The sequence below is a fragment of the Tribolium castaneum genome, chromosome 1 (assembly GCF_031307605.1).
Source record: "Tribolium castaneum strain GA2 chromosome 1, icTriCast1.1, whole genome shotgun sequence".
NCBI lineage: Eukaryota > Metazoa > Arthropoda > Insecta > Coleoptera > Tenebrionidae > Tribolium > Tribolium castaneum.
The window spans coordinates 4,643,391-4,665,416 of record NC_087394.1 but is presented as its reverse complement, the minus strand read 5'-3'; the positions used below and the strand labels follow the sequence as shown (position 1 = coordinate 4,665,416).

Sequence of the window (22,026 nt, the reverse complement as noted above, 5' to 3'; positions counted from 1 at the left end):
CAGCAGTGAAACTTTGGATGTTTTTTTTGCTTTTTATCGGGTGCTCAGTACACAGGAAAAATGTTTGTGTCTTCACGTATAAATGTGCGCTTTCAGTGAAGTAGTTTGTTCTAATTTAACTTTCTGATTGTGCTGTTGAAAATTGTTTTTGTGTTTCAGAGTGGACGCTGGAAACCATCAAAGTTCACTCGAATGCGAAACTTGTAATAAATCGTTTCCGACGAAAGCACGGTACAAGAAACACATGTCTCGACACAAAGAGAAAAAACACAAGTGTCCCTTGTGCGAAAAAATGTTTCACGTGCAATCAGAGGTGAAAGTTCATGTGAAGAGCCGTCACGAAGAGCCTTCATTAGTAAAATGTTCTTTTTGTAATTACACTTCTAAAACTAAAGGGGCTATTAAAGCCCATACAATCAGCCACCACACTAGAGAGTTTCCGTTTAAGTGCGACTTATGTGATAAAGGTTTTTTAAATAACACATTACTGACCCATCACAAGAAAGCAGACCACGAAGGTCTACGACTAATTTGTCCAGTTTGCTCAAAAATGTTCAAAAATCCGAACCACTTCCAACTCCATGTTGCTGGACACAACCCTGACCATGTTGTAACTAAATACACCTGCAACGAGTGCTTGAAAGTGGTGGGGAGTGTGTCTAGTCTCCGGCAACATATGAAGACACACATGGAGAAAGGAAAATATATTTGTGATGTTTGTGGTAAAACGTTTACCTTAATGAATAACTTAAAACTTCACAAGAAAATACACACCGGTGAGAAGAACCACATGTGTGAAATATGTGCAAAAGCATTTACAACGAAGGGATTGTTGGTAATGCATATTAGAGTACATACTAAGGAGAAACCGTTTAAGTGCATGGAATGTGACAAAGCGTTCAGTCAGAAGAATAGTCTTAATATTCATATGCGGACACATACTGGCGATAGACCCTACGGGTGTGAACTGTGCAGCAAAAAATTTGTGTCAAGAACGGCTCTCAATTGCCACAAATGCCGGATTTTGTAAATTTTTTCGACAATTTGGATTTTTGTATTTGGTGAATAATAAACTTTAAAACTGAATGTTTTTTCTTTTCTTTGTTTTATTCCAGAAATGAAGTGTAGAGTGAAAATTTCGATTATTTTTCTAACCCTGGTTACCTATATGTTGTTTGTGTTTTTTACGTAAGGATTTATTTCAAAAATCTTCTGATTCTAGATGATTCTAGACGATGACTAGAATAGTATTTATAAACCGTAAATGTGCTGTTTAGGTGAAGTAGTTTCCACCCCTTTCAAAGTTTAAAATAAGTGTTTGGTTATTTTTTTAAATTTAAACTAGTTTTTGTGTTTTAGAGATGAGGCTGGAAACCACCAGAATTCACCTCAATGCTTCACTTGTGGTAAATCGTTTCCGACTAAAGCACAGTATAAGAGACACTTGTATCGACACAAAGAGAAGGAACACAAGTGTTCTTTCTGCGACAAAATGTTCCACTCACAATCAGAGGTGAAAGCTCACGCAAGGAGCCGTCACGAAGAACCCTCACTAGTAAAATGTTCTTTTTGTGATTACTCTTCAAAAACTAGTAGGGCTATTAGAGCCCATACAATCACCCACCACACTAAAGAGTATCCCTTCAAGTGCGACGTGTGTGCTAAAGGTTTCTTATCCAAGTCAATATTAACTCATCACAAGAGAGCAGACCACGAAGGTTTACGACTAATTTGTCCAGTTTGCTCAAAAATGTTCAAAAATCCGAACCACTTCCAACTCCATGTTGCTGGACACAACCCTGACCACGTTGTAACTAAATACACCTGCAAAGAGTGCTTGAAAGTGGTGGGGAGTGTGTCTAGTCTCCGGCAACATATGAAAACGCACATGGAAAAGGGAGAATATATTTGTGATGTTTGTGGGAAAGATTTTACGTTTAAGCATGGCTTATCGCTTCACAAGAAAATACACACAGGGGAGAAGAACCACATGTGTGAAATATGTGCAAAAGCATTTACAACGAAGGGATTGCTGGTGATGCATATTAGAGTACATACTAAGGAGAAGCCGTTCAAGTGCATGGAATGTGACAAAGCGTTCAGCCAGAAGAATAGTCTTAATATTCATATGCGGGCACATACTGGCGAAAGACCGTACGAGTGTGACTTGTGCAACAAGGCATTTGTGTCCAGAAGTGCTCTCAACAACCACAAATGCCTGATTTTGTAATTTTTTTTTGTAAGAAATATCTTTTTCTTTGCTTTGTTTCATGTTTATGAAGGATATGGAGCAGTATTTTGATATTTATTCTTATTCATAATAAAAATTATTTGTTTTGTAATTTAATATTGTATGATTTGTCGCCCAAATTTGAGAACAAAATAAAGAATATACAAACAAGTGCAAAGAACTCAAGTGCGCTGTTTGAGTGAAGTGTGTTCTCTAATTTAACATTATTTAATAAAAAAAAATAGTGAGAATTAGAGTCAGAGGATCAGACCTGCTACATAAACAAAGAGCAGTAATTTAAAAAAATTAATTATCAATGAATTACAACTATCTTTTTCAATCACAACCTGAAAAGAGTCCTACCTTCAAATAATTTTTTTTCTTTATATTGGTTTTAGAAAAACAAACAAAAAAACAATTGTTTGAAGGTTTTAAATTTTTGGTCGTAACATTTCGAAAATAAAATTAAATTTCACATTTATTTATCTTTGAACGTCGTTTATTCTTTAATTAAGGACGTTGCTTTAAAAAGTAACTTCTACAAACAAGTAATTCTGTTAAGTTGTTCTATGTTTTGTTTCTTGAAATTGCAAAAACACAAAAATATTTAATCTTTTATTAATTTATTCATTGACAACTATTAATTAATTTATTTAGAGGTCCTACGTTCAAATAAATATTTTTTTGTTCTTCTTGTTCTTATTTTTATTTTTTTTATCAAGCCACAAACTTTTTTACTGAATTGTTTCGTACTACTTGCTTTAAAGGGAATTCCATTAAATTTTTTAATTACATATTTTTTATTTTATATACAACGAAGCGCGTGAGATACTATTTTTCTACTAAATTCTTTAAGTTGTTCTATGTTTTGTTTCTTTAAATTCCAAAAACACAAAAATCTTCGATCTTATATTAATTTTTTCATTTACATTGCAACTATTAATTAATTTATTTAGAGGTCCTACGTTCAAATAAGTATTTTTTTGTTATTCTTATTCTTATTCTTATTCTTATTCTTATTCTTATTCTTATTCTTATTCTTATTCTTATTCTTATTCTTATTCTTATTCTTATTCTCATTCTTATTATTCTTATTCTTATTCTTATTCTTATTCTTATTCTTATTCTTATTCTTATTCTTATTCTTATTCTTATTCTTATTCTTATTCTTATTCTTATTCTTATTCTTATTCTTATTCTTATTCTTATTCTTATTCTTATTCTTATTCTTATTCTTATTCTTATTCTTATTCTTATTCTTATTCTTATTCTTATTCTTATTCTTATTCTTATTCTTATTCTTATTCTTATTCTTATTCTTATTCCTATTCTTATTCTTTTTATCACGCCACAAGCTTTTTTTACTGAATTGTTTCTTACTACTGGTTTTAAAGGGAACTCTATTAAATTTTTTAATTAAATATTTTTTATTTTATATACAACGAAGCGCGTGAGACATACAATTTTTCTACTATTTTTCTTGAAATTGCAAAAACACAAAAATCTTTGATCTTTCATTCATTTACATTGCAACTATTAATTAATTTATTTAGAGGTCCTACGTTCAAATAGTAATTTTTGTATTAAGTGCGCGAAATGAGTGTTTTTTTAATGGCGCCTGAGAATGTTATTTTAGTCGAGACCGCCAGGTCGAGACCTAAAAGACATTCGAAGGCGCCATTAAAACATGAATTTCGCCACGAAATACAAACAACGTTTTTTCTACAGCCTCCAGATGAAGAAAAAAGTAACAGAAATTAGTTGGAACAAAATGGTCTGATAAATCGAGTTGCTTGCATGGTTACGATGATAAATAAAAGTGATAGTTGCGAAAAATTTGTCACAATAGGTATTTTTGTTGAAGAAGTGTGATGGATTTTAGCAGCGAAAACGAAATAGATGCAATTGCAAGCGCGGCAGTGTCGAATCTTTTGCCTGCTAAATCAAGACCGCAGTACGAAAAAACGTATCTTCAGTTTCGGCAGTGGTGTTCTATGAAAAAGATTGATCAAGTAACGGAAAATGTTTTGTTGGCGTATTTGGAAGAAAAGTCTACCACCTTAAAGCCACCAACACTCTGGGCCCTTTATGCGATGTTGAAAGCCACCTTAAACGTTAAAGAGAATATCGATACACGTAAGTTTCCGAAGTTAGTGCCCTACCTGAAAAGCAAAAGCGTAGGTTACAGAAGCAAGAAGTCGCAAATTTTAGACAAAGAAGACATTAGCAAGTTTATTAATGAAGCAGATGACAAGATATATTTACTGATGAAGGTAAACTTATCATATTAGTGTAATACAAATCAAAACAACTCGTTTTATTTATAGACTGTGCTAATTTTGGGTATATCGGGAGCCCTTCGACGTGAAGAATTAGTTAAAATGAAGCTAACTGACATAGAAGATAAACAGTCTGTCTTAATTGTGAAGGTGCCTGATACAAAAACCCACTGCGAACGAATATTTACTGTTTCAAATTTAGAAAATATAGAAATTGTCAGAAAATATAGAGCTTTGCGGCCTCCACGGGCGACTAGTGACCGTTTATTTTTAAAGTATACCAACGGAAAATGTGTGAATCAAAATGTTGGAATTAACAAAATCGGAGAGATACCAAGTTTGATTGCAAAGTGGCTTAACAAAGACGAACCTAAAAAATATACTGGTCACTGCTTCAGAAGAAGCTCTGCCACTCTTTTGGCGAATGCTGGAGGTGATCTAATTTCAATTAAACGTCATGGGGGCTGGAGAAGCAGCACAGTGGCAGAAAGTTACATCGAGGACTCTTTGAATAATAAAATTGAAATTGCCAATAAAATTCAACCTTCTTCCTCCACAGAAGAAAACAAAATCACTCAACCTTCTACATCGGCTTCTTTTAATGGCGAAAATAACTTTCATTTACAAGCGTCTTCACTCAGGCCTCTGGGGATAAACGGGGGCACGTTTTCGTCATGCACATTTAATTTTCATATGTCAAAGTAAATATCTATTATTATTGTTTTGTAATATTGTTCTGTATAATTATAAAACCTTTAAAACTACCTCTCATTATCGATCCGTCTCTTCATTTCGGTTGCTGTTGATGTCTTTTCGTGTTACTAAAATTGTAACAGAAATAAGTTGGAACAAAATGATCTGAAAAATCGAGCCTGCACAGTTAAAAAATATTATTTTTTCACTGTGAAACCGTGAAAAAATAATATTTTTTCACAGTGAAAAAACGTCAATCTTCGCGCATAGGTAACCAGGCATAAATGTCACGATTTTTTGACGGCTGTAGAAAATAAATATTTTTTGTTCTTTTTGTTCTTATTCTTATTCTTCTTATCAAATCACAAACTTTTTTTTACTGAATTATTTTTTACTACTTGCTTTAATGGGAATTCTATTAAATGTTTTAATTATATATTTTTTATTTTATACACAACGAAGCGCGTGTGACATACTATTTCTCTACTATTGTCAAGTGTTGAAAATGTGTAGGTAGTTTTGTGATTTTATGTGTGGTATGACCGGTTCCCTTCGAAATCGAGTGAAAATTAGTTTCCATTTTTAATGGAAAATGTTTTATGTTTCAGATTGAACGTCGGAAAAAATCAAGATCCACCAGAATGCAAAATTTGTAATAAGTGGTTTACGACTAGACGCAAATACACCAGACACATGTCTCGCCACAGAGCGAGAAAACACAAGTGTCCCTCATGCGACCGTATGTTTCACAAACCATCAGAGGTGAGGGTCCACATGAGGATCCGTCACGAAGAGTCATCATCAGTGGAAAAGTGTCCTCTTTGTGATTTCACCTCAAAAACTAAAGGGGGTCTTAAAGTCCATACAATTATCCACCACACTCGAGACTACCCATTTAAATGCGACTTGTGTGATAAAGGTTTCTTGTCAAATAATTTGGTGACTCGTCACAAGATATCAGATCATGAAGGTTTCCGTTTAATTTGTCCGGTTTGCTCCAACATATTCAAAGATCCGTACGCCTTCCAACGCCATGTGGCTCGACACAACCCTGACCATGTTGTAACTAAACACACTTGCAAAGAATGCTTGAAAGTGTTGGGGAGTGCCGACAGTTTACTGAAACATATGAAAAAGCACACGGAGAAGAAAGCGAATGTTTGTGATACTTGTGGGAAAACTTTTACGTCTTTGCCTGGTTTAAAAATGCACATGAGACAACACACAGGCGAGAAAAACTACATTTGTGAAATGTGCGCTAAAGCCTTTACTAGGAAGCAAACTTTGGATATGCACAGAAGAGTGCATACGAAGGAGAAGCCGTTCAAGTGCTTGGAGTGTGACAAAGCCTTCTCTCAGAAGACCACTCTTAATATTCATGTGCGCACGCACACGGGCGAAAGACCATACGGGTGTGAATTGTGCAACAAGACATTTATTTCAAGAACGGCTCTCAATAGTCACAAATGCCAGATTTTGTAAATTTTAATATATGTTGCATTTGGAATAGTAAAGTTTAACACTGAATGTGTTTTAATTTTTTTTTATTTATATTTATATCTGAAACGTAATAAATTGATTTTGTTTTGTAATTTAATGTGTTTTGCTGTTTAATTTTGCTAACAAAACGAATAAAAAGTGTTGCAACTGTGTTTAAGCTCTTAAATCCCACGGAATTTGAACTAAAAACTTTAGTGCACTGTTTGAGTGAAATGCTGTGTTTATGAACGTTCGAACGCACAAAGCAATGAACTTAAAAAAAATTTTCTGATCCGAAATTAGATTTTTGTTTAGAATTGTCTTCATTATGACATGACGTTTCTGTGAAAATTTTTGAAAAACTCAAAATTGGCCAAATTTTGTGTTTACATCGTCATATCTTCCTTCTGGATACAGCTAGAAACTTATTTTTTTTGCAAAAGATTCCTTAATGAATGTGGATTCTAATGAATAAACACAAATTTTAGTTTAGACAAAAGAAAACTGACAAAATTGCTTTTTTCTTGTAACGTTTCATATTTGTGTTCGAGATCTTAAAAGATCGACCTACACATAGTCGACATGAAATGAAGCTAATAGCTTAGATAAGTTTTTGGTGCGAGAACTATTTGGATATCTTTAACACTGCGCAAGTAGTTATTGTAATTTAAAGTTACTACGATATGCACTTGAAGTGGCAAAACCGCGTATTTTTTTTGTACTTGTAGTGTTGTCCAATTTTCTTAGTTTTCTTTTCTCAAAACTAAAAGTTGTGTATTTACTTAAAAACTACATTAATTGAGCAATCTTTTGCATAAAAAAGTTTCTACTTTTATCCAGAAGGAAGATATCACGATGAAAATGAAAAATTTGAAGTTTTTCAAATATTTTTTATTAAAAATTCGTCTTATTCGGTCTGAAGACAATTCCAAATAAAAAAACTAACTTGGGCTTCGAATTCAGCAGAAAATTTTGCGTAGGAATGTACGACACTTAATTGAAGCGAGCACACGATGGCGATATCACTGGCCAGTACCGCAAGTTCGTTTTGAGAGCTTTACAAGTTAACGATTGACAATTTTAAGTTAAAACAAAAGCCACTTTGTTCCTAAGAGTCGATTACAGGGTTAAAAGTATGTCATTTTCTCACTTAACACTCATTAAAGAAGGGAAATAATATTTAAAAAACATCAAATTTTTTCCAGTTTTCCGGATTTTTTTCTGAATTAAATAAAGAACTGACAGCATTTTAAAACACTTTCTCCTTTACAGCTCGAGCAGAAGAATGTATCCTGTAAATAACATTCAAAAACCTTACAACGGCTGTAAAACAACGAGAAAAATGGCTAAAATTCGACGCTTAAGTGCACAGTTTCAGTGAAGTTCTGTGTTCTTTAATTTAATTTTAGTTAAAATTTATGATTTAGAAACTATTTTCACGCGCGTGAAATATATAGTTTTTTACTATTTTTTTGTTGAAAATGTGTGTCACTGTGATTTTAGTGGTTGCTATTCAAATCGAGTGTATGTTCACGTTTTTAATAAAAATTGTTTTTATGTTGCAGATTGTTCACCGAAAAACAGCAAAATCTACCAGAATGTAAAATTTGTAATAAGTCGTTTTCGACTAGATTCAATTTTACCAGACATATGCTTCAACACAGGGAGAAAAAACACAAGTGTTCCTCGTGCGAGAAAATGTTTCGCCGACTTTCAGAAGTGAAGGTTCACGTTAGACTCTGTCACGAAGATTCAGTAGTAGTGAAGTGTTCTATTTGTAACTACACTTCCAAAACTAAAGCGTCTATTAAAGCACATACTATCCGCCACCACACTAAAGAGTATCCGTTCAAGTGCGACTTATGTGATAAAGGTTTTTTATCCAAGACTTTAGTGACCTGTCACAAGGAAACGGACCATGAAGGTCTACGACTAATTTGTTCGGTTTGTTCCAAGATGTTTAAAAATTCGTACCACTTCAAGCTCCATGTCGCTCGACACAATCCTGATCATGTTGAGACTAAATACACATGCAAGGAATGCTCGAAAGTATTGGGGAGTGCGTCTAGTCTTGTGAAACACATGAAAACGCACATCGAAAAAGGGGAATATATTTGCGATGTTTGTGGTAAAACTTTTAAGTATATAGATAAGTTATCGCTTCACAAGAAAATACACACTGGTGAGAAGAACCACATGTGTGAAATATGTGCTAAAGCATTTACAACGAAGCAAATGTTGGACGTGCACATTAGAGTGCATACTAAGGAGAAGCCGTTCAAGTGCATGGAGTGTGACAAAGCGTTCACTCAAGGGAATAATCTTAATATTCACATGCGGACACATACGGGCGAAAGACCGTACGGGTGTGACTTATGCAACAGGACGTTTATCTCAAGAGCAGCTCTCAATAGTCACAAATGCCAGATTTTGTAATTTTGTGCCCCATTGTAGATATTTTTTGTATTTGGAATAGTAAAGTTTAACACGGACGGTGTTTTTTTATTGAAATTATATCGTTTTGTAATTTAATGTGATTTGATGTTCAATTTTACTAATTGAACACAGTAAATGTTTCAACTGTGATCAAACTATCTCAAGTGCAACGGAATTTGAGCAAAAAACTTTAGTTCACTGTTTAAGTGAAATGGTGTGTTTTTTAATTTGGTTTTGATAAAAGTTTGTTATCGTTTTTTACTTTATGCGCGAACGGAGCAACTGAAACATACGATTTTTCTACTACTGTTAAATTTTTGGACAAGTTTTGGAAAATGTATTAGTAAGAGTGGTTGCAGTACAAATCAAGTGAAGTGTTGTGTTTGTAATGAAAATTGTTTTTATGTGTATATTGACTATTCAATATTGTTTTTGCACGAAGTCCTACTAAGACATCTTTTAAATGCAGAAGATACTGAAAAATGCCACCATGCCTTTTGCAAATTTTTTGAAAAAAAACTTGTTTTTGGCGATTTTCTTATGATTATTTCACTTTTTTTAGTACTTGTCTGTTTTTTAAATAACAACATTTTAAACTGTTTTTACAGATATTCATATGTGTCAACGATTACTCTGACTGAGGAACATCTATTTATTTGTAGATGGCAACATAGTTTGCCGTAAAAGGGTAAAACGAGGTATGAGACCTTGCCCGCATTAAAATGGTAACAATAATATGTATTTGTTTGAAAACGAGCAAAAACTGCTATTATCGCTTCTTCACCATAAAAAAGTTTGGAACAGTGGATTAAAAGACAGAAGCTAGCGGATGAAAACAAGCAAAAGAAAAAACAATTACAGAACTAAAGAAATACTGAAAAAATCTGGGGTTGATTAAAAAGAATGTGCAAAAAGAAGAAAGTCTCCAACAATTGAGAGCAACAGTAAAGTTGAAATTAGGGGTACGACATTTACCTGCAGGGAGAGGCAAGATGGGGACATGTGATTTTTTTACTTTTTGACAATTTTCTATTTAATTAAGTTCCAAATAAGACTTAATTATGAAAGACTAATTAAGGATTATTAATAATACGAAAAATATAATATAGATATGATATTGTTAATTTTATAGGGCTTCAAGTGTTCAGTACTTTTTCTTGCCCCTTTATCCTTCTCTCATTTATATCTGCAAGTTTTTTTATTTGATGTCATGCCGAGTTTTGCATCAAAACTAAAAAAATGTAAAGAAAACCTTCAAGTGCTTGATATTTTCGTTTCAATAAAGTTTTATGATGTGGAAGTCATTTTTTACTGTACCCACAACGAAGCAAGTGAAATAAACAATTTTTCTACAACTGCCAACTTTTTTAACATGTGTTGAAATGTGTAGTTTTTGTGGTAGGAATGGTTGCCATTTAAATCGAGTGAAAAAAATTTTTTTGTTTTAGAATGAACGGCAGTAAACATCTAGATCTACCAGAATGCAAAATTTGTAATAAGTCATTTTTGACTAGACGCAAATATAGAAGACACATGTCTCGACACACAGAGCGAAAACACAAGTGTCCCTTATGCGACAAAATGTTTCACTTACCAGCAGAAGTGAGGGTCCACATAAGGAACCGTCACGAAGAGTCATCGTCATTAATAAAGTGTCTTTTTTGTGATTTTTCTTCCAAAACCAAAGGAGGTATTAGGGCCCATACAATCAGCCATCACACTAGAGAGTTCCCATTTAAGTGCGACTTGTGTGACAAAGGTTTCCTATCTAAGACATTATTGACTCGTCACAAGGAATCAGACCATGAAGGCCTACGATTAATTTGTGAGGTTTGCTCTACCATATTCAAAGATCTGTACGCCTTCCAACGCCATGTCGCTCGACACAACCCTGACCACGTTGTAACCAAATACACCTGCAAGGAATGCTCCAAAGTTTTGGGGAGTCTTGTTGGTTTACGCAAACATATGAAAACGCACATGGAGAAAGGAGAGAATATTTGTGATGTTTGTGGCAAAAATTTTGCCTCCTCGTGTGGTTTAAAGGCGCACAGGAGACAACACACAGGCGAGAAGAACTACATTTGTGAAGTGTGCGCTAAAGCCTTTACAAAGAAGCAGACTTTGGACATGCATAGAAGAGTGCACACTAAGGAGAAGCCGTATAAATGTGTAGAGTGTGACAAAGCGTTCTCTCAGAAGACTAGTCTCAACATTCATGTGCGCACGCATACGGGCGACAGACCGTACGAGTGTGAACATTGCGAAAAGAGATTTATTTCCAGAACGGCCCTCAATAGCCACAAATGCCAGGTTTTGTAATTTCTTGCCAAGAGCACAAAGAAGTGTTCTGACTGCGAATAGTTTTTACTTTGGTCATTTTTAAGAAGCTTTCTATTGATTTTTTTGTTTCATTGAATACAGTTTTTTTTCTATTAAAGTTTGGTATAATTACTTCTACTACTACCATTATTTTAACCTGACCTGACCTGACTTGACAAATGTTCGATCTAATTTTTTTCAGGAAACGTGGTAAAGACTAAAAGTGAAATATTCTGTTGAAGACCTTGTAACTGGGGTTTAGTGATTAGAATTGACTTATCTTTCAGACGGATGTCTTGTTTTAATTTTTGACTAAGAAAATGTTTGTTTCAGATTTGGCACCACAATTTATTTAAACTCATTCGAGTGCAAAATTTGCACTAAGTGGTATGCGACTAAAGCCCAGTACAACAGACACATGCTTCTTCACGGAGAGAAAAAACACAAGTGTCCTTCCTGCGATAAAATGTTTCACAGACCATGGGACGTAAAACTCCACATTCAAAGCCGCCACAATGAGTCGTCATTATTAAAGTGTTCTAGCTGTAATTTCATAGCAAAAACTAAGGGGAGTCTTACAACTCATACAATCACCAACCACACTAAACAGTATCCAGTTAAATGCGACTTGTGTGATAAAGGTTTTTTTTGCAACTCACAAGTGATCCGTCACAAGAACATAGACCATGAAGGTCTCCGATTAATTTGCGCCGTTTGCTCAAAAATATTTAAGGATCCGAGCTACTTCCAGCGCCATGTCAGGCGACACAACCCTGACCATGTCGTAACTAAATACACCTGCAAGGAATGTTGTAAAGTCTTATCGACTTCGGACAGTTTCCACAAACATATGAGAAGGCACCGTGAGGAAGGAAATGCTGTGTGCGATACTTGTGGAAAGACTTTTGTAACATTGGCCAATTTAAAAATTCACAAGAAAAAGCACACTGGTGAGAAGAATTACGTGTGTGAAGTGTGTGCGAAAGCGTTTACACGGAAGGAGTTTCTGGTGATGCATATGAGAGTGCATACGAAGGATAAACCCTTCAAGTGCATGGAATGTGACAAGGCTTTTACTCAGAAGAGTAGTCTTAATATACATATGCGCGCGCATACGGGCGAGACACCGTACGAGTGTAACTTGTGTAATAAGAAATGTGTGTCCAGAGCTGCTCTCAAGAGCCACAGATGCCAGTTTTTGTAATTATTGTTTTTGAAATAGTAAAGTTTGACACCAAATGCGTTTTTCTTTTCTTAATGTTCGTAATAATGTAAAAAAAACTTATTTCATTTTTTGTAATGATATGTTTTTTCAGGCAAAGAGGAAAAACCCAAATGCCCTCAGTGTGACAAAACCTACGAAGGGCAAATTCAGTTGAAAAGACATTTTCGCCACGTACACGAAAAAATCCTAAAAGCGTTTTGCAAATATTGCGAATATGCGACCAAAGATAAAACCAGACTTCGCATACATCTTATACACAAACACACTAGAAATTTTCATTTGACTCCGCATAAAAAATACACAGCGAACAGAGAACACATGCGTGTGAAGTTTGTGGCAAGGCTTTCAAGATAAGAAATATTTTATTAGCTCACTTGAAGGTGCATTCGAAGGAACAACCTTACAAATGTACAGAGTGTGATAAGGCTTTTAAGCATAGTCAAACCTTGAAAATTCACATGCGAATTCATACTGGAGAGAGACCCTACAAGTGCGAAAGATGCAGTGGGAAATTTGTATCAAAATGTGCTTTGTCCCACCACAAGTGTAGGGTTTAGAACAATTTTTGTTCATTGTTATGTTTAGATGTAATTTTTGTATACATTAAAATTATTATACATTTACAATAAAATTAGTACCTATTATACCTTAACTCCTGTTTTCACTATATTACTTTTACCAAATTAATTTCCTATGCAAAAACCAAAAAAAAAAAATAATTGATACCTTCTGCCCTTTATTGCTTATTCGGTTGTTTCAAAAATTGTTTTTTATTTTTTTTAAATGGGTTTTTAATAAATGTTTTATACCAAAATCACCGTCTTTAGTAGAATAAATTCACTCATATTTAATAGCAGGATAATTACAAAAGCCACATACTTAAATTATTCGAGAATTTTCAGAACATATTGATTGATTTGATGATTTGATTTTTGATGTTGCTCATTGTAATAAATAAACAAGTTAGAAGGAAGTTACAGTTATGTCACCACCCCCAGTACTATCAAAGGTTCTTAACGAAGAGCTTTTAACATTTAGCATAAATACAAATATTTTGACTCCATAATTTCTTAGTGTTTTATGTTACAAACAAGCCGTAAAACCATGTATGATGCTTACAACAAAAGAATCCAATTCTGTAATAGACAAAAAGTACGAGTGAGAGTTATTAGAGTTCGAGTAAAATTATATTTGAAAAAGCAAAATTTTGGGCAGAAGAACAAAAACAAAGTCGCTTAAATATTAACTAAATTAAATTAATTCAAACAATTTTGAATGAGAGACCACAAAACCCTAAAAAATATAGGGTGTTGCATTTGAAATAATCGAGTTATTGTCATTTGAAGTTTGTCATTTTCAGAAGATAATAGTAGGCGACGGAATATCGACTCCAAGTATTTTGTTTAGATGTTATTGAAGAAGAATTTTTGGTTTGGTTTATAACAAAGTTGTTTTAAATGATTTTTGCAATAAAAGTAGTACCTATTATATCTTAACTCTTGTTTTTAGTGTCTGGATTTGAACGCGACAGTTACACTGCGTTCTGCGTCTGTTTTTAACGATCCGATCCGTTTTTAACGCTAAATTATTCAATTTCAGGAAGGAAATGTTGAGTGTGATTTTTGTGGAAAAACTGTTTGCGAAAGATAAACCGTTGAAGTGTAGAATGAGACACAACTGTTACTAAGAATAGTAAGCGAAACACCATGTAAGTGTAACTTGTGTTATAAGAAGTGTGTTTTATAAGCTGCTCTTAAGATCATAGATGAGAGATACAGAGGAAAAATAATCTCAGTCCATATCAATCAAAATTACGAACAACTAAATTCAAAGTTTTTTAACATAAACAGATTGAGGCGTGTTTTCGAGTTTTTTACGTTTTTAAATTAAAAATTGTACTTAATTTTTGTTTTTTCTTTTGTTTTCTTTTGGTGGTCGAGCGGTGTCCTGCCAACAGCGCGATTAAATTTATTTGTGCGTAAGATCCTCAGCCATGATTTTATCATTTCCAAATGATACAAATACCTACATATAACAGTACAGAAAAATCATTTTACCTTTATAATTAACAATAATTAAAACATAAAGACATATAATTTATTTAGGGAGAGGCTGAGACAGAGACAAAAATTTAGTTGTTATCCTGACGTTTACTGATGTTCACGCGAGGTAGTGCACATATTTTAACCATAGACTAACCATTTACAATAAAGTGACTAATATTTCTTATTTTTTTATAAAAATGTTTTATTATGACTCTATTTTACTGAACTGGCTCGACACAGTGGCACTCAAAGTACTACTTAGTAGTACCGCATAAGCGTCTGAAGAACGAACTCCCAATCCCTCTATCCACTACTGCGGTCGCTTCTTATCAGCATCTTATAACAAGTTTTGCTCTGTATTAAAGACGTACTGCTATTTTACGCTTCAATTATTTCCTGATAGTACCTACGCTCCAATAGTACAATATTGTAACTCCACCTCATTTTCTTAAACAAATGGACTGAGAACGAATTTCCCCTGTACTATTCACTTGTGTGATTACTAATTTGTTTAACTTTGTCTTTTCTAACAATTTTTTTTCTGCAAAAGTGCTAAACATAGTGAAAATATTTCGCTCTTTGTAATCCCATCTATTTTCAGGAACGTCCAGGTTTACCAAAAAAACGTGTTATGCAAAGAGAGAAAATACAAATGCTCCGATTGCAACTCGGCCTTCACCAAGCAAGGCCTTTTGAACAGACATTTTCGCCACAAGCATGAAAAAATTCCAATTGCGTTTTGCAAATTTTGCGACTATGCGACCACAGATAATACCAGACTGCGGACACATGTGATTCAGCGCCACACCAAAAAATTTCCCTTCAGATGCCAAGTGTGTAATCAGGGTTTTACGTACAAAGCATACCTCATTCAACACATGGAGCTCCACAGCGGTACTCCTTTAGTGTGTCCAATTTGCTCAAAAGAATTCAAAAATCCTTACAATTTGCGTGTTCACGTCCGCCGACATGACCCTGAGCACATCTCGACAGTGTTTACTTGCCAAGTTTGTCTCAAGTTGTACCACTCCAAGCGTAGATTTAACGATCACATGCAGATGCATAAAGGTGTAAAGGTGGAACGGACCGCTTGTGAGCTTTGTGGCAAAAGTTTTAGTGCGGATCAGTTGGCTCAGCATAAGAAAAGACACACTGAAGAGAGAAAGCATAAGTGTGATGTTTGTGGCATGGCTTTCAAGATGAAAAGTACTTTAATAAACCATTTGAAGGTGCATTCGGACGAAAAACCTTACAAGTGTCCAGAGTGTGATAAGGCCTTTAAGCAAAATTACAACCTGAAAGTTCACATCCGGTCTCATACCGGAGAGAAACCCTTCTCATGTGAATCGTGCAAGCGGAAATTTATTTCAAAATCTCATCTGTCTAAACACAAGTGTAGTGTTTAAGTAATTACAGTGACACCGATGGTGTCCGGTTAATGGAGGTGTCCTCTCATGGGAAATAATAATGTATACATGTGATAATAGTTTGTATAATAACAATAATAAATTATCAATTATTTTTGGGAAAAAAAATCAGTTTTCTCCAAAATTTCCTACATCTTGTTCACCAATACCTACTTGCAGATTCGCCAGAAGTAGACTTAAAATGTAGATGTTGACGAATGTAAAACTTTCAGTGTCTTTGCAAACTCTCTAAATGGATTCAAAAAGCAGATTTTATGCTATTTCTTCACCAATTTATCTGTTTTTAACAATATTTGCTGCTTGGGCAGCACACTTCTTTGTAAATTTCGTATCTTCGTTTTTTTTTTGAGAAAACCTATCCAGATTTTTTTTATTTTAATGTTAACATAGGTACGTTCTCTTATTTTTTTGATAAGGCAGTATAATAAAGAATGAAATTAATATAGACACCGTACTTCGTAGGACTTACTGCAAATAACACATACACCATATTCCGTCTAAACCCCACATTACAAGTATTGGAAGTTCTAATAAAGATATTTATTTGAAAGTTGGTACTCAGCCAAAATCTGCTCAATGGAAATATTTTCAAGATGCCAACGTTCTTACTTTGAATGGAAAACTACATTTTCACTGCGTTTTTGGATTAGTTGAGTTATTTTATAGTGGTTTTTATTAGTTTTTTCTATACCTAAGTTTAACCGTTTTCAAAATATTGAAGATTTTTTGAAAATTTTTCACTAAAAAATTGACAACTCTCGTAATTTTAGAGATTCTGAAATCATATTTGGAGAATTAAAAAAAAACCTTTATCTGTTCTCCAGTGTGTTCAAAATTGGAAAAGAATGAAATAAATCCAAAAATTTTAAGGTAAGGTTTGGACAATTTCAGGTACTCATACCTTATTTTTTTTTCAAATGAGATGTTTCAATGTTCATTTTATTAGATGGAGGAGAATTTTTTTCTGCACAGATCTGTTTTAGCAGTTTCTCTCTGTGATAATTTTCATGTTGGTTTTTTTGACATTGTAGAAAATTTCTCGCTACATTTCTGATTAAACAAACAAAACTCTGTTCAAAATTGTGTTGTCCGTTCTGTGAAAACAAAATAAATTTATTGATTGTTTAATTTTTTTTCTCGCTTCCATGACAACCTATGAGAAAAGGCCTATGGCTAATGCATTTCTTAATCCCAACAAAAAGTTATTGTAAGTTGAAAACTATTAAACATAAGTATAGGGAATTTTACTACAGATCGATGCAGAATTAAATTCTTTACGATTTAATGAAATAAAACTTGTGGCATTTCATTAAAAAAAAATTTAATAGGTGCTTAAAGTTTTGAAAACTTAACTTTAAACATTTGGGGTTTGTATTCTTTTCTAGAAATTTGAAAACACCAAAGCAAAGATCTAGGCTTTCTCATTCAATTGAGCTGAAAAATATTTTCAAGTTTTTAAAAATGGCAGAGATCGATTTTTGAACTGGAAGGTGCAAATTCAAAAAAAAAACAAAAATATAAAAACTCAAAATATTTCGTAAACGGCAAAATTTTCGAAGTCAAAAATTGTCCGCTTAAAGGAGAGATTTTGTTTTCAAGGATTCGAATTGCATTGCCCCCGTCCGTTTATTGGAGAGTCTACTTAAAAGAGAAACAATACCATGAGCTCAAAACGGGACTAACAAAAATGTCCATTAATGAGAGAGGTCCGTTTATAGGAGGTGTCCGTTAAGAGAGATTTTACTGTATATACTACATTATAGAAATGTACTGTTTAAGTTTTTAATAAAATTGAATAAAACAATAAAAATCAGTACTGTTCTTAACCCTTGTTCTTACTCTCTACGTTCGGTCACGACAGTTAATTTGTTCGTATTTTCCACTCACATTGTTCCTTTCTTCCAGGTACATCTTTACCCCTCGAAGTTTGTACACGTTTAACTGCAAGGTCTGTTACAAAGCCTACTCTTCACATGATTTGCTACGCAGACACATGTTACGACATCGCGAGAAAAAATTCAAGTGTCCTCAGTGCGACTTGATGTTCGTTTTGCAATGCGAACTGACCAAGCACATCCAATACCAACACGACAAAATCCTGCGAGCGTTTTGCGACCTTTGCGACTACGCAACGCAGGACAAAACCCGCCTCCAGACACATATGATCCGCCACCACACCAGAGATTTCCCCTTTAAATGCGATCTTTGCGTCCAGGGTTTTATGAGCAAGGGAGATCTGAGCAGACATAAGGAAGTGCAACACGAGGGGATCGTCATGGTGTGTCAGTTTTGCCACAAAACTTTCAAAGACCGACACTATTTTCGGATCCATGTGGGACAGCACGATCCTGAGTATGTGGCGACTGCGTATACGTGTCAGGAGTGTTTCAAGGTCATGCACTCGAAGCAGAGCTTCAGGAGACACATGAAAACGCATAAATCGTCGGTTGAGAGTTACGTTTGCGATGTTTGTGGCAAAAGTTTACTGACAATGCAGACGTTAAAGAATCATAAGAAGACACACTCAGGGGAAAGGAAACATATTTGTGATGTGTGTGGTAAAGGGTTTACTTTGAAGACTAGGCTAGTGGAACATATAAGAGTGCATACGAAGGAAAAACCGTATGTTTGTGTCCACTGTGAGAAGGGGTTTTCACAGAAAGGGAGTCTTAATATTCACATGAGGTCACATACGGGGGAAAGGCCCTACAAGTGTGAAGTGTGCAATAAGCAGTTCGTGTCACGCTCGGCTCTTAATACACATAAATGTTCAGATTAAGTTATTTTTTTATAAAAATTGTATTGATGTTGTTGCAATAAATTTTACAAAATTCGTACTGTCAATAGAGACCTGATGTTTTTTAAAAGGAAATAAATTTGTTTTCCTAAAGATGGAAATATTTGACACCCTTTTTATTATTTCTCCTAAATTCTTAAATATCCTAAACGAGTTTTAAACATCCTATGCCTACAGTTGTGTTTAACTTTTCTAATTTAAAATAAAATATTTTTTCATTTTTTTTTTATTAAAATTGTTACATTAAAGTTTCCAATTTCATGGCTATTTTATTTTACATCTGAACATTTTTTCAGGCTTCCTGTATTCCGTTTTTGAATTTTAATTTTTCCATGGTGTTTCATATTAGTGTTTTATCGTATTAATGTTTTTACTTTGTAGTTTTATGTTTTTTAATTAACATTTTTTTTTTGGGTCTACAGAATTTTAATCTTACATTTTTTATTCCGGATTTTAAGTTTTTTAGCTTTTCAGTTTCTTGGTGTAGTGGTACTTTATTCAAAATCTGATGTTTCATTTTATTAGTGTTTCTCTTTTCCCGTTCTATTGTTTTTTTCAGTCGCAATATTTTTTAGTTTTTTCTGTTTTTAGTCTCTCAGTGTTATGGTTCTGTTGTTTGAAGTTTTAATTTTTAAAATATGCTTACTCAAATTCTATATTAAATTATTTTTTTGGTTTAAACAATTTTTTTATCTTATTATAATATTTTTATATCAGCCTTTATTTTGGAATAAAAAATAATTAAGGTAGAAGTGTCAAAATAGCAGTGAGCGCCAATTGTTAATTTTGATTTTAAAAATTTAATTATTTTAATTATTACAATTGTAATTATTAATATTTTTAAACCGTCAGTGTAGATTTTAATTGGTTGTGTGAAAGTCATACTTGTGTAATAAATTTAAAAATTAGTGTGATTTCGTCAAAAAATATCAATCTAATTCAAAAACTAAACAGAATCGACCATTTTATTTCATTTTGTGAGAAAGACCGGTGCACTTGTTTACTGGTGTCTCTAGAAATGAGTAACTGACGAATAAAAATATAAAACTCACCTCCTACTTGTTTATCTGGTGCACAAAAAATTGCACGGCGATTGAAGCGTTTGTCATTGGATGTGGGAGGGATATTGTGCTCCCAACTGTAAAACAGACCAATCACAAGGCGTTCAAGGCGGAACAAAAAATTCTTGTTTGATTATTTTGTGAATGTCTTCCAAACCATTTATAATTTCGCTGTTACACTTGGATTTAAAAATCGTGGATGGATTTGCTTTTGATAATAATTAATTCTCGCAATTATTTCGTGTTCAAACTCAAGATTTTGCGAGTTTTTCAGCAAAACCGCAATTGTTTCGCAAGATTCTTTCACAAAACCAAAACATGTAGCATATTAGGTCAAAAGTCTTTGTATTTTGAAATTTATGAGTTTTGTGTTTATTTAAACAATTTAACTGCGACGAGAAAATAGGTAAACAGAAGTGCAAAGGTTTTTAATAAATTTTTGACAAAAAAAAGTTTTTGTTTATTTTACCTATGTTTTTTTTTATAACTTTACCAAACTATGTTTTAAATAGTTTGTGACTGTTCGGACCACTTTGACTGCGGAATTTGCAATAAAACATTTCTTGCTAGAGACAAATTCACTCGTCATGATGTTCAAAAATCACAATTGTTTTAAATGCGAGAAAAAGTTTCATTCAAAAGCCGAATTTAAAATGCACACAGCAATCAGTTTATTACTAGAACTGTACTTCACGGGCATAAGTGTAAAGGTGCTTCGAAGTGTTGCTTTTTTCTGACGAAGATAATAAAGAGTTTTTTGATATTATTTATTTTTCTGTTATTGTAAATTACAGGGTTTACACTTTTGTTGCTCTCAGAGCAAATCAACTCGTTTAGTTAGTTTAGTTAGTTTAGTTGCTCTAATTTATCATTTTTTCTGTTACTGAAGTATGTACATTTTAGGTCTAAAGGGACAAACAGTCTTGCTAAGGGACCCATCCAGTGTGAAGTCTGCTTGAAGGTGTTTCCTTCATCTAGGAAGCTAGGCATTCATAAAATAAGACACAAGGAGCGAAAACATGAGTGTCCTTTGTGCGAGAAGAAGTTTATTCTACAAGGCGAGGTGAAAGTACACATATCGCGTTTTCACGAGAGAGAGTATAAGTTTTTCTGCGATTTCTGCGATTACAAAACCTACAACGGTAGTAACCTCCAAGCTCACGTAATTTCCATGCATACGAGAGATTTCCGGTTAAAATGTGACGTGTGTGGTAAAGGTTTCTTGAATAAAAAGAAACTGGCCAGTCACAAAGAAATCACCCATGAAGGAGAAAGATTCACTTGCGAGTTTTGCGGGAAAGCCTTTATGGTTTATCGAAATTTTAAACTTCACTTACAAGAGCATGATCCAGTGCGAGTTGAGTCAAAATTTTCCTGTCCGAACTGCCCCAAGTGCTTTACTAAAGAGACGTGTTTGAAGAAGCACGTGAAGACCATGCACAGTGGTGAAGGGAAGTTCGTTTGTGATGTTTGTGGAAAGAGAATGAGGACTCGTTATAACTGGATCAGTCATATGAAGGTCCATTCTGGTCAGAAGGATTATGTATGTGAGGTGTGCGGGAAAGCGTTCTCTACGATGGTGATTCTTACGAACCACTCAAGAGTGCACACTGGGGAAAAACCATTCCAGTGTAATATTTGCAACAAAAAGTTTACCCAAAGTGGCAGTTTGGACAATCACAAGAAAATACACTCTGGTGAGAAGAAGATAGTTTGTGAAGTGTGTGACAAGGCTTTTACAACGAATTCGGCACTTCGAACTCATCTAAGAGTGCACACTAACGAAAAACCGTTCAAGTGTGTTCGCTGCGACAGGGCGTTTGCTCAGAGGAGTTGTTTGACCATTCATATGAGGTGCCATACGGGCGAAAGACCTTACAAGTGTGACTTGTGTAACAAGGAGTATATTAAAAAAAGTGTCTTGAAGGCACACAATTGTAAAGGAGTAGTGGTGAAAGCTGAACCAGAACCAGAACCAGAAAATGATTAAGTGTTTTTTTTTCTGAAATAAATATACTTTTTGTAATCTTAT

The 22,026-nt window shown here is 34.0% G+C and overlaps 2 protein-coding genes across 38 annotated transcripts in view; both read left to right on the top strand.

Annotated features, from left to right (window-relative positions):
- Nucleotides 1-22,026, top strand: part of LOC656007 (zinc finger protein OZF) — a 129,583-nt gene that overhangs the window by 30,006 nt on the left and 77,551 nt on the right. The window contains exon 4 of one of the 36 annotated variants that reach the window (XM_015978636.2): nt 20,898-21,999. The exons of 28 other annotated variants lie outside the window; for them this stretch is intronic. In XM_015978636.2, the coding sequence (XP_015834122.2) occupies nt 20,898-21,984 (1,087 nt within the window). In that variant the 3' untranslated portion in view covers nt 21,985-21,999. Of the gene's footprint in view, nt 1-159; nt 1,087-1,359; nt 2,343-5,810; nt 6,700-8,246; nt 9,174-11,772; nt 12,679-15,310; nt 16,131-18,041; nt 18,971-20,897; nt 22,000-22,026 lie in introns of those variants that run through there. 7 more of the 36 variants (XM_015978656.2, XM_064359883.1, XM_015978665.2 and 4 more) reach the window with 7 other exon arrangements.
- LOC135267928 (uncharacterized) lies at nt 3,802-5,273 on the top strand. 2 transcript variants are annotated; one of them, XM_064359887.1, is made up of 3 exons: nt 3,802-4,366; nt 4,412-4,503; nt 4,558-5,273. In XM_064359887.1, exons 1-3 carry the CDS (start codon nt 4,102-4,104, stop codon nt 5,212-5,214), a joined length of 1,014 nt encoding a protein of 337 aa, XP_064215957.1. In that variant the 5' UTR covers nt 3,802-4,101; the 3' UTR covers nt 5,215-5,273. The 2 variants fall into 2 exon arrangements, with proteins under 2 accessions (XP_064215957.1, XP_064215956.1); XM_064359886.1 differs by having other exon boundaries at nt 3,802-4,503.